Below are 13,605 nucleotides of genomic sequence, written 5' to 3' on the forward strand. Positions count from 1 at the left end.
AACATGAAACGCTTTTACAAATCCTGAAATCAAATTTTTAAAAATGCCACAGTCCTCAGAAAAGAGAATGTACCAAATGCTGCAGGTGACCCAGCAGTGATAAAGCAAGAGGCATAATAATTATTTAACAAACAAACTACCAAGACAAGGCTCATGGATCATGCATTATAAGTTAACATGTCTGTGACATGCTTTGGTCAAAATACCTTAAGGATGAAGCACCACAGCATCAATCACTCTGACAAAACAGCCCTGTTCAGAACACTCTGTTTTCAGTGCACTGTCTCTTTAAATATGCAAATGAGACACAGGAAACTACGTCAGCGTCACTGAGGCTCCGGCAGCTAACAGCAGTTAGCATTTGGAAAAGCCATCATTTGCCGACTCTAACCCGGCACATTGCCGTCATATATAAAATGTAAATCCTCTGAGGCTGGAAGTTTGTGTAGAACTCTGTGCTGGGAGACAACAATTCCAGGAAAGTCTCATTGTGACGTAGAAATGAGAGCGGAAGTCAATTTGGCGTGTTTTATCTTCTGTACTTAGACTGAGGAGGACCACAGAAACATGAGCGAGTCATCTACTGAGTTGATTTTGCATAACATGTCTCCTTTAAATTAGTTCTTAAATTAGCACTTTTAAATGTTTTTTGTCTCAAGCTTCATAAAAAAAATTTCAACATTTTGTAATAATCATTTGCACTTCCAGGCCACCGTAGTGCTGATTGTTTTTTTTAAACAACAAAAGACGGAAATAAACTAAACAAAACAAAACAAAACATGCTGCTATATCGTTACACGAGTGTCGTAAAGTAAGAGAACGGATGTTTTTGTTGCCCGTCTGCTCGCTGCTGATCATTATTATTATTATTATTATTATTTAAAGCTGCAGTAGGTTTGTGTTGTTGTTGTTGTTTTTGTTGTTGGAAATGGCAAAAACAGAGCAGATGAAGAAGTAATGAACGTGTTTCCCTGGGTTTTACGTTGAGCGAAGGTCTATTTTAGGTCGTCTTTTCTCCCTGAATGTCTCTCTGTGTCCAGCAGATGGCAGCGTTGTCAAACAATGAGGATGTACAGTGCCACTGTAAAGCTGTTTTATCAAAACTGAAACAAAGCGTGAAGTGACGCGACAAAATCGACTACTTACACAACATCAGATGTTCTCACTGGTTAAAAAACAAACAGAAAAACAGTATAAATCCAGGAATTAACTTGCTTATTTATTTTTTTGTAACAGCGGAGAGTTTGGGGTTATTATTGTGTCCAACCTCCAAATGTTATGTTTGAGTTACTATTTAAAGGTGCCATATGTACGAATGTGGCCAAAAACTTCAACAAAATTCAAAATACCGAGGTCTTTTAGGTTTCGTTTTCTGAAGTAACTGGCAACCCATGGAGGATTTTATGATTTATTACATAATGCACCTTTAAGAAAGAAAATCCCGCCTACTGTAGCTTTAAGCAGCAGCTTTGTAACATGTTGACGTGTCGATGCTGTCGCCGTCACGTCAGCACGTGTGGATTCTAAGTGCAATTATGGCGATTTTTGAACAAAATGTGTCCTCCATAAAAAAAATGTCTCAATAACACAATTCTCTATCAGTATTTATTTTTGTGGTTTAAATGTAGTCAAACAGGTGCTTCCAGTTTAAAAAAACAACAACGTTATTTTCCTTCTTTTTCTTCTTCTTAAATAACTCTTGAAATGAAAACATGAACGTTATGTATTCATGTCTGTGCTGCACCACTTCACCACCAGGGTGAGCACATGAACGTCCTCCTGCATGTTTGCGAATGTACGACTTAAACAAAAGTCATGTGACATAAACTTTGTCACACTGTTCATGCTGCCATAGTGAATGCACTTCAGTTTAAAGGTACAGTGTGTAAACCAAAAAAAAAAAAAGTTGCGGGCCACTGTAAAAACATGGTGGTCACATTTTGTTATTTAACTTTATTTCATTTCTGCCAAATAAAAAACAATTTCACGCACATTTTACGCACTGCACCTTTAACACAGACTATAAATAAACATAGCACAACTTAAGTTAAGTTTGTTTTTCCAATTATTGTTGTTAAAGGGCTTTTAAGTTTTTGTGTTTTCTGAATGGCACAGACCATAATAAGCACAGGACGACGAAACAGTGACTCTTTTTTAAAAAGATGGTACGGTCCGTTTTGAAAACGTGATGAAACGTTTGTGAATGCTGTATTTATTATAATTCATCCGTGTTTTCACTCACATGTAAGAATGTTATTTAATCTACAAAATAAAATAAAAACATTATTATAATAATAACAATAATAATAATAATAATACATTTGAAGACTTGTTTTCATAAAAGGGGCAGAAAACTGAAAAAAATGTGACGATGCAAAAATAAACCGAACGTGGAATAAATAAGAGTGATTTAAATAACCTGACTCAGCACTTTCTTTTCTCCCTGAATGTCTCTCTTTGTCCAGCAGATGGCAGTGTTGTCAAACAATGAAGACGTACATTTCCACAGTAAAGCAGATTTATCAATACTGAAACAGTTATATAATATAACTGTTATAATAATAATCTGATTAGCAATTAACCACTAACTCATTTGGTAGTTGATCAATATGATTTTATTTATTACAGCTTCTTTTAATTTAAATTGTCTTATATCTTCTTGTGTTTTGGCTCCTTTAAGACATTTAACTGAACATAATATTTGACCGTTTACTGCCATTTTATGGGCTGAAAAAAACAAAAAACAACAAAACCTCAGATCTCTAAAGTAACACTGAGTTGATCAATATGATCTTTTTCAACTCCATAATGAAAATGATAACTCGATGCTGTTTTTCTACATAATCGTTTCACACCTTAAAACATTTAACTGAACTTGTTTTGCAATTTTCTGCCATTTTATGAACCAAAAAGCCATTTTTTAAAAACTTTATTTAACTATAATGTAACATTGAGATTCAATTGCCAAAAGTAAGACCTTGTTCATAAATATGATCTTTTTTAATATCATAATGAAAAATAAAGAAATGACATATTCATTTAGTTCCTTTAAGACGTTTAGGTGAACATATTTGACCATTTTCATTTTAATAACAAGTTTTTTTTTGTTTGTTTTTTTTCAAATAATAAGTATCCAAAAATAACTTTAAAAAAAAAAAATGGGACTCATAACTCAAACTGCAGGACCTGAGACTTAACTTGGGACTTGTTAGTCTTGACTTTGGACTTAAAAGTTGTTAGAAATATAAATAACGAAGTAAAGTACAGATATGTGAAAATTCTACTTAAGTACAGTAACACCATTACAACACTGTAAATGAGTAACAGTGGAGTATTGCTGTATTAAAAACAACTATATTTCTGGGAAACATACAAAAACAATATGACATCAGAATCCACTGAGTTTTACATATTAACAGGTTTTATTTATTTATTTACTTTTCATGTTGAACATAAACAGAACATAAACCCAAAATCTTCAGTAGTTTTCATGCACGACGTCAGCTTCAGATATAAAAGAAAAAGAGAAAATCACAATGCAAACTCAAAGATAATTTGCATATTTTAGTTTGTTTAAAACCGTCAGCTCACGACTGCTCACGACAGCAATTAAAGGCAGACACGGTTGCTTTTGAAAAACATTCGGTCACTTAGCGTCACGCGGCTGAAAACTTTGTGAATATTGCTTTAACAATACGTGGTGTTACAGCAGGTTCATGATGAAAATGATCAAATCCTCCTAATATGTCACAGAGACTCAGGAATAATGTTCATATAACAAACTGAACTCACCAACAACAACAGTACAGACAAAATATTTGCATTAAAAAAAATATTTTGCAGACTGCAAATCATGTTTATGTTTTGAAAACATGTTTTGGCGTCATGTGGCGCCACCTACCGCCGTCTACCAATCATTGCAGTCAGTAGAGTCTCAGCTGCCGAGCAACCACGGGTTGCCAGTTACGTCAGAAAACGAAACCTAAAAGACCTCGGTATTTTGAATTTCAATGTAGTAACTGTTTTTGGCCACATTCTTACATATGGCGCCTTTAATCCCGAATTTGCTGTATCGGATCAGAGTTTTCAGATTGGCACGTTTACATGACATGCTAGCGCTATTTCCTGTTTTAATGACAAATACGTGAACAGTAGCTTCGATTCTTTGTCGATGACAATCATCAACAACAACAACAACAACAAAATCCATTTAAAATATGGAAATATTACAATTTCTCCCCTCGGACGCCTCGAACAAATAATTCACAAACAGACTTGACGACTTTTTTCCTTCATTTAAACGACAACATGAACAAACAAACGTTGTCTTTTTCACATGAACACACACATTTAACCACTGAATCACAGAGAAATGATCGGACAAAATGGCCATAAACATGAATCACTAACCAATGCAGAGCCCGAGAGCAAGGCGGCCATTTTTAACATGGAGGAGGAGGAGGGGGGGGAGGGGGGGGGGGGTCACATGACTGACGTGGACAAAACAGATCCTTTACACTGTTCATATTTACACTTAAATACTCTATAAAACTGTTCCAAGTGAGATATGTATCTGTCATACAAATGTTGTATAAATGTGTTTTTCTTTTCTTCTTTTTTTTAAACATGTTCATCACAGTTTGAAACAGGAACTTTTTTTTTAAAACTATTATTATTATTATTATTATTATCATTATTATTATTTTTAAATGAAGTTGATTTCAGTGTCACTTTTTACCCTGAACAACAGAACCTGTTTTGGCAAAAGTTCAGCTGGTTTCTCTGGACAAGACAAGGAAAAACCGACATGAGAACAAAGACAGGCAAACGTGAGAATGCTGTAGCTACACCAGGTCCACTGGTTCTCCTCCTTAAGTTCTCCTCGATAAGTTCTTCTGCAAATTCTCCTCTGTCAGTTCTTCTCTGTAAGTTCTCCTCTATAAATTCCCCTGTAAGTTCTTCTCTGTTGGTTCTCCTGTAAGTTGTCTGCTCTTGGTTAGGTCCCTGGTTCTCTGGCGTTCTTGGTCACTGTTTCCTCCTCAGAACCTGTTCTGATGCTCAAAGTGCCAGCGGTTGAAGTCGATGTTAAAAGCCACGATGCTGCCTGAGGCCATTCCTGTCACCAAAGTCCTGAGGAGCAACGAAAACAAAGCACACAACATGAAATGCACGTTTTAAACAAACGTGACAGAAGCTTGTGCGCGTGACTACGGAACAGGATTAGGGTCAAATGTAAAAAGAAAATAAAAAATAGGAACTTCTAAGATTAAAGTCAGAATTCTGACTATTTCTCAGAATTGTTTTTCTTAGAATTCTGAATCTGAATTAAAGTTATCGTTATCATTAGGTAATGATAACTTAAAGGTTAATCAACCTTTTTATATAGTGTTTGAGAACAGCTGTCTATACAAATAAAATGTAATTTAACTGAACAGTGTTTTCTCTTTTCTCTTTTCTCTTTCCCATTGAGTCTCATGTAGGGACTTTTTCCCACTCGTGGCCTTTGACCCCGTGTATGTAGGATAAGCAGCTGATTTCACAGGGTTGTCTTATATACAGCTACAGCCCGAGGGCGTCAACGTTCAGGCACAATGAACAGAGCAGAATATGTTTTTCTCACAAGTGACTCTTAATATTCAATTGAAGTGAGTTTAAATATCACACAGTACGACACAGGATTTGAACATTTTAATCCCTGATATCCTCGCCGTATCTTTAATTCCCTGCTGGTAATAATCATGAGTCTGGTGAAGTTAAGTGTCTGTTTGAAGCCAGAGGGTCGATGTGAGGAGCAGCAGGTCACATGATGACATCAGACTCTACTGACTGAGCCCTAAAGCAAACACTGTCACGTTCTACGCCGTCATTAAAACTCCTGATCGGTTTCTCACTAATGCAAACACTGAGGGAATAAAATGATTGTCTGTCTGTGTGTGTGTGTGTGTGTGTGTGTGTGTGTGTGTGTGTGTGTGTGTTCTTGTACTTGCGGCATACTGAGGACCAGTGAGGGTTTTTAACCAACAAAGTGAGGTCATTTTTACAGAGTGAGGACATTTTGGCCGGTTCTCACTTTGTTTCGTTGAAATCACTTCCCTAGGTTGCTATAACATGCTATACTCAATTTGTCAAAAAAAAAAAAGAACTCCCTTTTTGGACGACATAGTTTATAATATGACTTTTTTGTTAAATTTTGGACCAAAAATTTTGGGTCCATTTTTTTGTCAAATTTTGGACGACATAGTATAGTATGACGTTTTTGTCAAATTTTGGATCAAAAATTTTGGGTCAATTTTTTTTCAACTTTTGGACGCCAAAGTATAGTATGACTGTTTTGTCAAATTTTGGGCCAAAAAATTTGGGTTCATTTTTTTTTTCAAATTTTGGACGACATAGTATAGTATGACGGTTTTGTCAAATTTTGGACCAAAAATTTTAAATAAATCAATAAATAAAAGTTTTCCTGCCCTTTTTGCTCTGGGGCTCCACCTGCCGACATTTTATGGTACTGCAACCAGTAGTTCTTTGTAGATGTCGTTCATGAAGTAGATCTTTGTAATTGTGTTGATTTATAAAGTGGAAATGCTGGTCCTCACTTTGTTAGCAACCCAGTCCTCAGTATGCAGCAAGTACAAGAATGTGTGTGTGCGTGTGTGTGTGCTTGTGTGTGTGTGTGTGTGTGTGTGTGTGTTCTTGTACTTGCGGTATACTGAGGACCATTGAGGGTTTTTAACCAACAAAGTGAGGTCATTTTTACGAAGTGAGGACATTTTGGCCGGTCCTCACTTTGTTTTGATTGAAATCACTTCCTAAGTTGCTATAACATGCTCAATTTGTCAAAAAAAAATAAGAAAACAATCAAATTTTGGACGACATAGCATAGTATGAGGTTTTTGTCAAATTATGGACCAAAAATTTTTTGTCAAAGATTTTTTTACATTTTGGACGACATAGTATAGTATGACGTTTTAGTCAAATTTTGGACCAAAAATTTTTTGTCAAATATTTTTTTACATTTTGGACGACATAGTATAGTATGACGTTTTAGTCAAATTTTTGTTTTCAAATTTTGGACAACATAGTATAGTATGATGTTTTTGTCAAATTTTGGATGAAAAATTTTGCGTCAATTTTTTTTTTCACATTATGGATGACATAGTATAGTATGATCTTTTTGTCAAATTTTGGATGAAAAATTTTGCGTCAAATTTTTTTTTTTCACATTTTGGACAACATAGTATAGTATGATGTTTTTGTCAAATTTTGGATGAAAAATTTTGCGTCAAATTTTTTTTTTCACATTTTGGACAACATAGTATAGTATGACGTTTTTGTCAAATTTTGGACCCAAAAATTTTTGTCAAAGATTTTTTTACATTTTGGACGACATAGTATAGTATGACGTTTTACTCAAATTTTGGGACAAATTTTGCGTCAAATTTTTGTTTTCAAATTTTGGACAACATAGTATAGTATGATGTTTTTGTCAAATTTTGGATGAAAAATTTTGCGTCAATTTTTTTTTTCACATTATGGATGACATAGTATAGTATGATGTTTTTGTCAAATTTTGGATGAAAAATTTTGCGTCAAATTTTTTTTTCAAATTTTGGACAACATAGTATAGTATGATGTTTTTGTCAAATTTTGGATGAAAAATTTTGCGTCAAATTTTTTTTTTCAAATTTTGGATGACAGTATAGTATGATGTTTTTGTCAAATTTTGGACAAGTATGACGTTTTTGTCAAACTTTGGACCAAAAATTTTTTGTGAAAGATTTTTTTACATTTTGGACGACATAGTATAGTATGACGTTGTAGTCAAATTTTGGGTCAAATTTTGCGTCAAATTTTTGTTTTCAAATTTTGGACAACATAGTATAGTATGATGTTTTTGTCAAATTTTGGATGAAAAATTTTGCGTCAATTTTTTTTTTCACATTATGGATGACATAGTATAGTATGATGTTTTTGTCAAATTTTGGATGAAAAATTTTGCGTCAAATTTTTTTTTTTCACATTTTGGACAACATAGTATAGTATGATGTTTTTGTCAAATTTTGGATGAAAAATTTTGCGTCAAATTTTTTTTTTCACATTTTGGACAACATAGTATAGTATGATGTTTTTGTCAAATTTTGGATGAAAAATTTTGCGTCAAATTTTTTTTTTCAAATTTTGGATGACAGTATAGTATGATGTTTTTGTCAAATTTTGGACAAGTATGACGTTTTTGTCAAATTTTGGACCAAAAATTTTTTGTCAAAGATTTTTTTACATTTTGGACGACATAGTATAGTATGACGTTTTAGTCAAATTTTGGGTCAAATTTTGCGTCAAATTTTTGTTTTCAAATTTTGGACAACATAGTATAGTATGATGTTTTTGTCAAATTTTGGATGAAAAATTTTGCGTCAATTTTTTTTTTCACATTATGGATGACAGTATAGTATGATGTTTTTGTCAAATTTTGGATGAAAAATTTTGCGTCAAATTTTTTTTTCAAATTTTGGACAACATAGTATAGTATGATGTTTTTGTCAAATTTTGGATGAAAAATTTTGCGTCAAATTTTTTTTTTCAAATTTTGGATGACAGTATAGTATGATGTTTTTGTCAAATTTTGGACAAGTATGACCTTTTTTCTCAAACTTTGGACCAAAAATTTTTTGTGAAAGATTTTTTTACATTTTGGACGACATAGTATAGTATGACGTTGTAGTCAAATTTTGGGTCAAATTTTGCGTCAAATTTTTGTTTTCAAATTTTGGACAACATAGTATAGTATGACGTTTTAGTCAAATTTTGGGTCAAATTTTGCGTCAAATTTTTGTTTTCAAATTTTGGACAACATAGTATAGTATGATGTTTTTGTCAAATTTTGGATGAAAAATTTTGCGTCAATTTTTTTTTTTCACATTATGGATGACATAGTATAGTACGATGTTTTTGTCAAATTTTGGATGAAAAATTTTGCGTCACATTTTTTTTTTCACATTTTGGACATAGTATAGTATGATGTTTTTGTCAAATTTTGGATGAAAAATTTTGCGTCAAATTTTTTTTTTCAAATTTTGGATGACAGTATAGTATGATGTTTTTGTCAAATTTTGGACAAGTATGACGTTTTTGTCAAATTTTGGACCAAAAATTTTTTGTCAAAGATTTTTTTACATTTTGGACGACATAGTATAGTATGACGTTTTAGTCAAATTTTGGGTCAAATTTTGCGTCAAATTTTTGTTTTTCAAATTTTGGACAACATAGTATAGTATGATGTTTTTGTCAAATTTTGGATGAAAAATTTTGCGTCAATTTTTTTTTTCACATTATGGATGACATAGTATAGTATGATGTTTTTGTCAAATTTTGGATGAAAAATTTTGCGTCAAATTTTTTTTTTTAAATTTTGGACAACATAGTATAGTATGATGTTTTTGTCAAATTTTGGATGAATAATTTTGCATCAAATTTTTTTTTTCAAATTTTGGATGACAGTATAGTATGATGTTTTTGTCAAATTTTGGACAGGTATGACGTTTTTGTCAAATTTTGGACCAAAATTTTTTTGTCAAAGATTTTTTTACATTTTGGACGACATAGTATAGTATGACGTTTTAGTCAAATTTTGGGTCAAATTTTGCGTCAAATTTTTGTTTTCAAATTTTGGACAACATAGTATAGTATGATGTTTTTGTCAAATTTTGGATGAAAAATTTTGCGTCAAATTTTTTTTTTCAAATTTTGGACAACATAGTATAGTTTGATGTTTTGTCAAATTTTGGATGAAAAATTATGCGTCAAATTTTTTTTTTCAAATTTTGGATGACATAGTATAGTATGATGTTTTTGTCAAATTTTGGACAAAAAAATTTGCGTCTTTTTTTTTTATTATTTTATTCTGCGCGACAGTATACGCTTTTGTCAAATTTTGGACCAAACATTTTTGGTCACATTTTTTTTTCAAATTTTGGTCGACATAGTATAGTATGACGTTTTTGTAAAATTTTGGACCAAAAATTTAAAAAAAAAAAATGGTAATGCAACCAGTAATTCTTTGTAGATGTCATTCATGAAATAGATATTTGTAATTGTGTTGATTTATAAAGTGAAAATGCTGGTCCTCACTTTGTCAGCAACCCAGTCCTCAGTATGCAGCAAGTACAAGAATGTTTGTGTGTGTGTGTGTGTGTGTGTGCCATTGTCTGTTTAACAGATATGAGTTCAGTGCTGTACTTTTTGTCTCCATGGCAACTGTGGGGGTCTATTTTAAGGGAAGTGATGGTGGCTCTTTCACTGAAACACACTGACAAACGTAAAAATGCAGCCAAAGCGAGACGTTTTCACCTCAAACACACAAACACACGTGAGTCCACACACGCATGGAAACCAAACAAAAAAAAAAAACCTTTTTACTGACAGATCTTGTGTTTTTAATCTTTTCCTGAATCGCCTGTGAACGTGTAAATAAACATCTTTCCTCTAGAACTTCTATAATATAAATAATGGTCGGATCATTCCATTTGAGTAAAACCTTTATAAATGTTAACCCTGACATTACCAAACTGCCGGGACACAAATGAACAAATGGTGCTTTGGGAATATCCACAGACGTCCACTTACTAATTTAATTACCTTATTTATCCATTTTTACGTAGCGTGGGACTCGACTAGCTTATATAAAACTTGGATCAGATTCTTTACAAATTTTACAAATTTTGGTAATCTTTGAGGTCAATCTTACTGAATTTAGTGATCGCTAAGGTCAATGTTACTAATTTTAATAATCTTTGGTGTCATTTTTTTAAATGAATTTTAGTAATATTTGGCATCAATTTTTACAAATTTTAGTAATCTTTAAGGTTAATTTGACTAATTTTAGTGATCTTGGGAAACAATTTTACCCGTGTTTGGTGTCAATTTTACAAATCTTAGTAATCTATAGGGTCAATTTTACTAACTTTAGTGATCTTTGGCATCAATTTTACTAGTGTTTGGTGTCAATTTTACAAATCTTAGTAATCTTTAGGGTCAATTTGACAAATTTTAGTAATCTTTGGCATCAATTTCACTAACTTTAGTGATCTTTGGCAGCAATTTTACTAGTGTTTGGTGTCATTTTGACAAATTTAAGTGATCTTTGGGGTCAATTTTACTGATTTTAGTAATCTTTGTCGTCTATTTTTCTCGTTTTAGTAATCTCTGGGGTGAATTTTACTATAAATCTTTGGCATCAATTTGACTAATCTTAGTAATCTTTGGGGTCAATTTGACAAATTTTAGTAATCCTACGCGCATGGTCCTGCTCTGACCTTTGATCGTGTGATAGATCCATGGCTCGGACACCAGCGTCGCAGCCCGGGTAAACGTAGAGCTGTTTGAAGTCGCACGCCTGCCACACCTCCACCACGCCGTTGTCTCCGCCCGTCACCAGGTTGTGGCCGTCGCTGCTCAGGAGGATCGCCTGCAGGAGGGAAACATACCAACGTTATGGGAGGAGAAAGTCCAGAGACAACATCTGTGACAGTGGAGGAACATGATGAGAACATCAAAGTACCACAAACCTGATTTGTTTCCAAAAAAAGTGCAAAAGAGTTTCTTCTTCTTACCGCTCCTTTTTTACGCCACAAAACGAAAGAGGAAACCTTAACTGTAGCGTGTGTTTATTCCATAAGAATTACTACTATGTCAAAATATAACATTATTTTATTAAAAATCCCTAAAACAGTAGTTTTCCTGTTTGTAGTAACAAACAGGAAGTAGCAGCACTTTACACATGCATAGAACAAATCAGGTTCCAAGTACAAATCAGGTAGAGGCAGAAAAATGTAATCTTTAGGGTCAACTTTACAAATTGTAGTAATCTTTAGGGTAAATTTTACTAACTTTAGTGATCTTTGGCAACAATTTTACTAGTGTTTGGTGTCAATTTGACTAATTATAGTCATCTTTGGCAAAATGTAAGAATCCAGAGGTTTTTCTCAGAAATGGGAGAGGTTTTTCACTGCAATTTAAGTTATGGTTTTTGCTAGAGTACAAGAATAAGAGTAATTATTTATTTTTTTGTCAAAATTGGGAGATTAAAGTAAGAAAAAAGTTGCAAATTTGAGTTTTTTGTCAGAATTCAGGGATTTGAGTCAGAAAAAATATAATCCAGGCCCTTTGTGGTGATGGACCTGCATCTAAAGACTCGTCGGGACAACGATCCGCGTCCTTCGTGGAGAATCCTGGAACCTGAACGTCTCTCGCTCACCCTGGTGGAATCGTTGACCTCCATCTGCGCCAACAGTTTCCCGTTGATGCTGAAGTTGCAGAAGCGGCCTCTCTCGTAGTAGATGATGCAGTGGCCCTCGCTGGACACCGTGATGAGCCGAGGGCAGCGGTAGAGTTGGGGCCCCTCCAGAGCTCGCAGCAGGTCCCCGGTGATGGTGTGGACCAGACATGGACCCTCTGATCAGCCGAAAAACACACACAGTACGAGCAAACATTAGACTATAGATAGAGAAACACTTTCAACTATAAACATCTGCATTAATATCGACTCTCTATCTCTGGCTCCTTCAAGATAGCAAGAAACTTGGATGTCATGATTGATGACCAGCTGACCTTAACAGATCACATTCAGGTAAAAAACAATAAAAATGTGCACATTGTAAAAGAATGAACTTTTTTTTAACAGACAGTTACACAAACTGACCTTTGGCTCCACTGATGACCAGGCCCAACTCTGCACACACTGACACACACACCACCTCCTGGTCGTGACCGGTCAGGACGGCTCGTGGTGCTGGATAGTCACCTAAAAAAAAAAATCAAGTATACAAAATACGATTGATTAAATGACACCGTCTGCATCAAGGAGTTAGTTTAACCCTTAAAAGGTCCGGCTGGACTTTTGTTGATTATTTTAACGATAACCTTTTCTCAGAATTCAGGGATTAGCATCAGAAAAAAGTCTGAATTATTGAGTGAGTTTTCGTTATCGTTTTTTTTTCTCTAGTATTGATTTTTATTTCCGTTTTGTTAGTTTTCATTAAAGGTGCATTATGTAATAAATGATAAAATCCTCCTAATATGTCACAGAGACTCAGGAATAATGTTCATATAACAAACTGAACTCACCAACAACAACAGTACAGACAAAATATTTGCATTAAAAAATATTTTGCAGACTGCAAATCATGTTTATGTTTTGAAATCATGTTTTGGCGTCATGTGGCGCCACCTACCGCCGTCTACCGATCATTGCAGTCAGTAGAGTCTCAGCTGCAGAGCAACCACGGGTTGCCAGTTACTTCAGAAAATGCAACCTAAAAGACCTTGGTATTTTGAATTTGAATGTAGTAACTGTTTTTGGCCACATTCTTACATATGGCGCCTTTAACTATAATAACCTTAATCTGCATAAGAATAAATCACCTAATCCAGAGATTTGCCCAAAACTGAGACTTGATAATATTTGAGCAGCAGTTAATTTAATACTGAACAGATGTAATTTCAGGCTAAAAAACTTTAATCTCATGTCCTCATTTAACCACTAAAATTAAACGTGACTGTGACACACATCTGCCAGCAGCGGCGCCCCCTCTCTATTGTCATGTAAATGAC

The 13,605-nt window shown here is 34.0% G+C and overlaps 1 protein-coding gene across 1 annotated transcript in view; it reads right to left on the reverse strand.

Moving 5' to 3' along the window:
* Positions 1-5,039: 5,039 nt before the first annotated feature.
* LOC310925199 (neurobeachin-like) overlaps positions 5,040-13,605 on the reverse strand; it is a gene marked incomplete at both ends in the record, with an annotated part of 330,054 nt that continues 321,488 nt past the window's right edge. Inside the window, 4 exons of the mRNA XM_083887081.1 lie at positions 5,040-5,130; positions 11,310-11,461; positions 12,251-12,447; positions 12,695-12,796. Of these exons, the coding sequence (XP_083743207.1) occupies positions 5,040-5,130; positions 11,310-11,461; positions 12,251-12,447; positions 12,695-12,796 (542 nt within the window). The remainder of the gene's footprint in view (positions 5,131-11,309; positions 11,462-12,250; positions 12,448-12,694; positions 12,797-13,605) is intronic.

Source organism: Microchirus variegatus (assembly GCF_963457635.1).
Source record: "Microchirus variegatus genome assembly, chromosome: 3".
In the NCBI taxonomy this organism is placed as follows: domain Eukaryota; kingdom Metazoa; phylum Chordata; class Actinopteri; order Pleuronectiformes; family Soleidae; genus Microchirus; species Microchirus variegatus.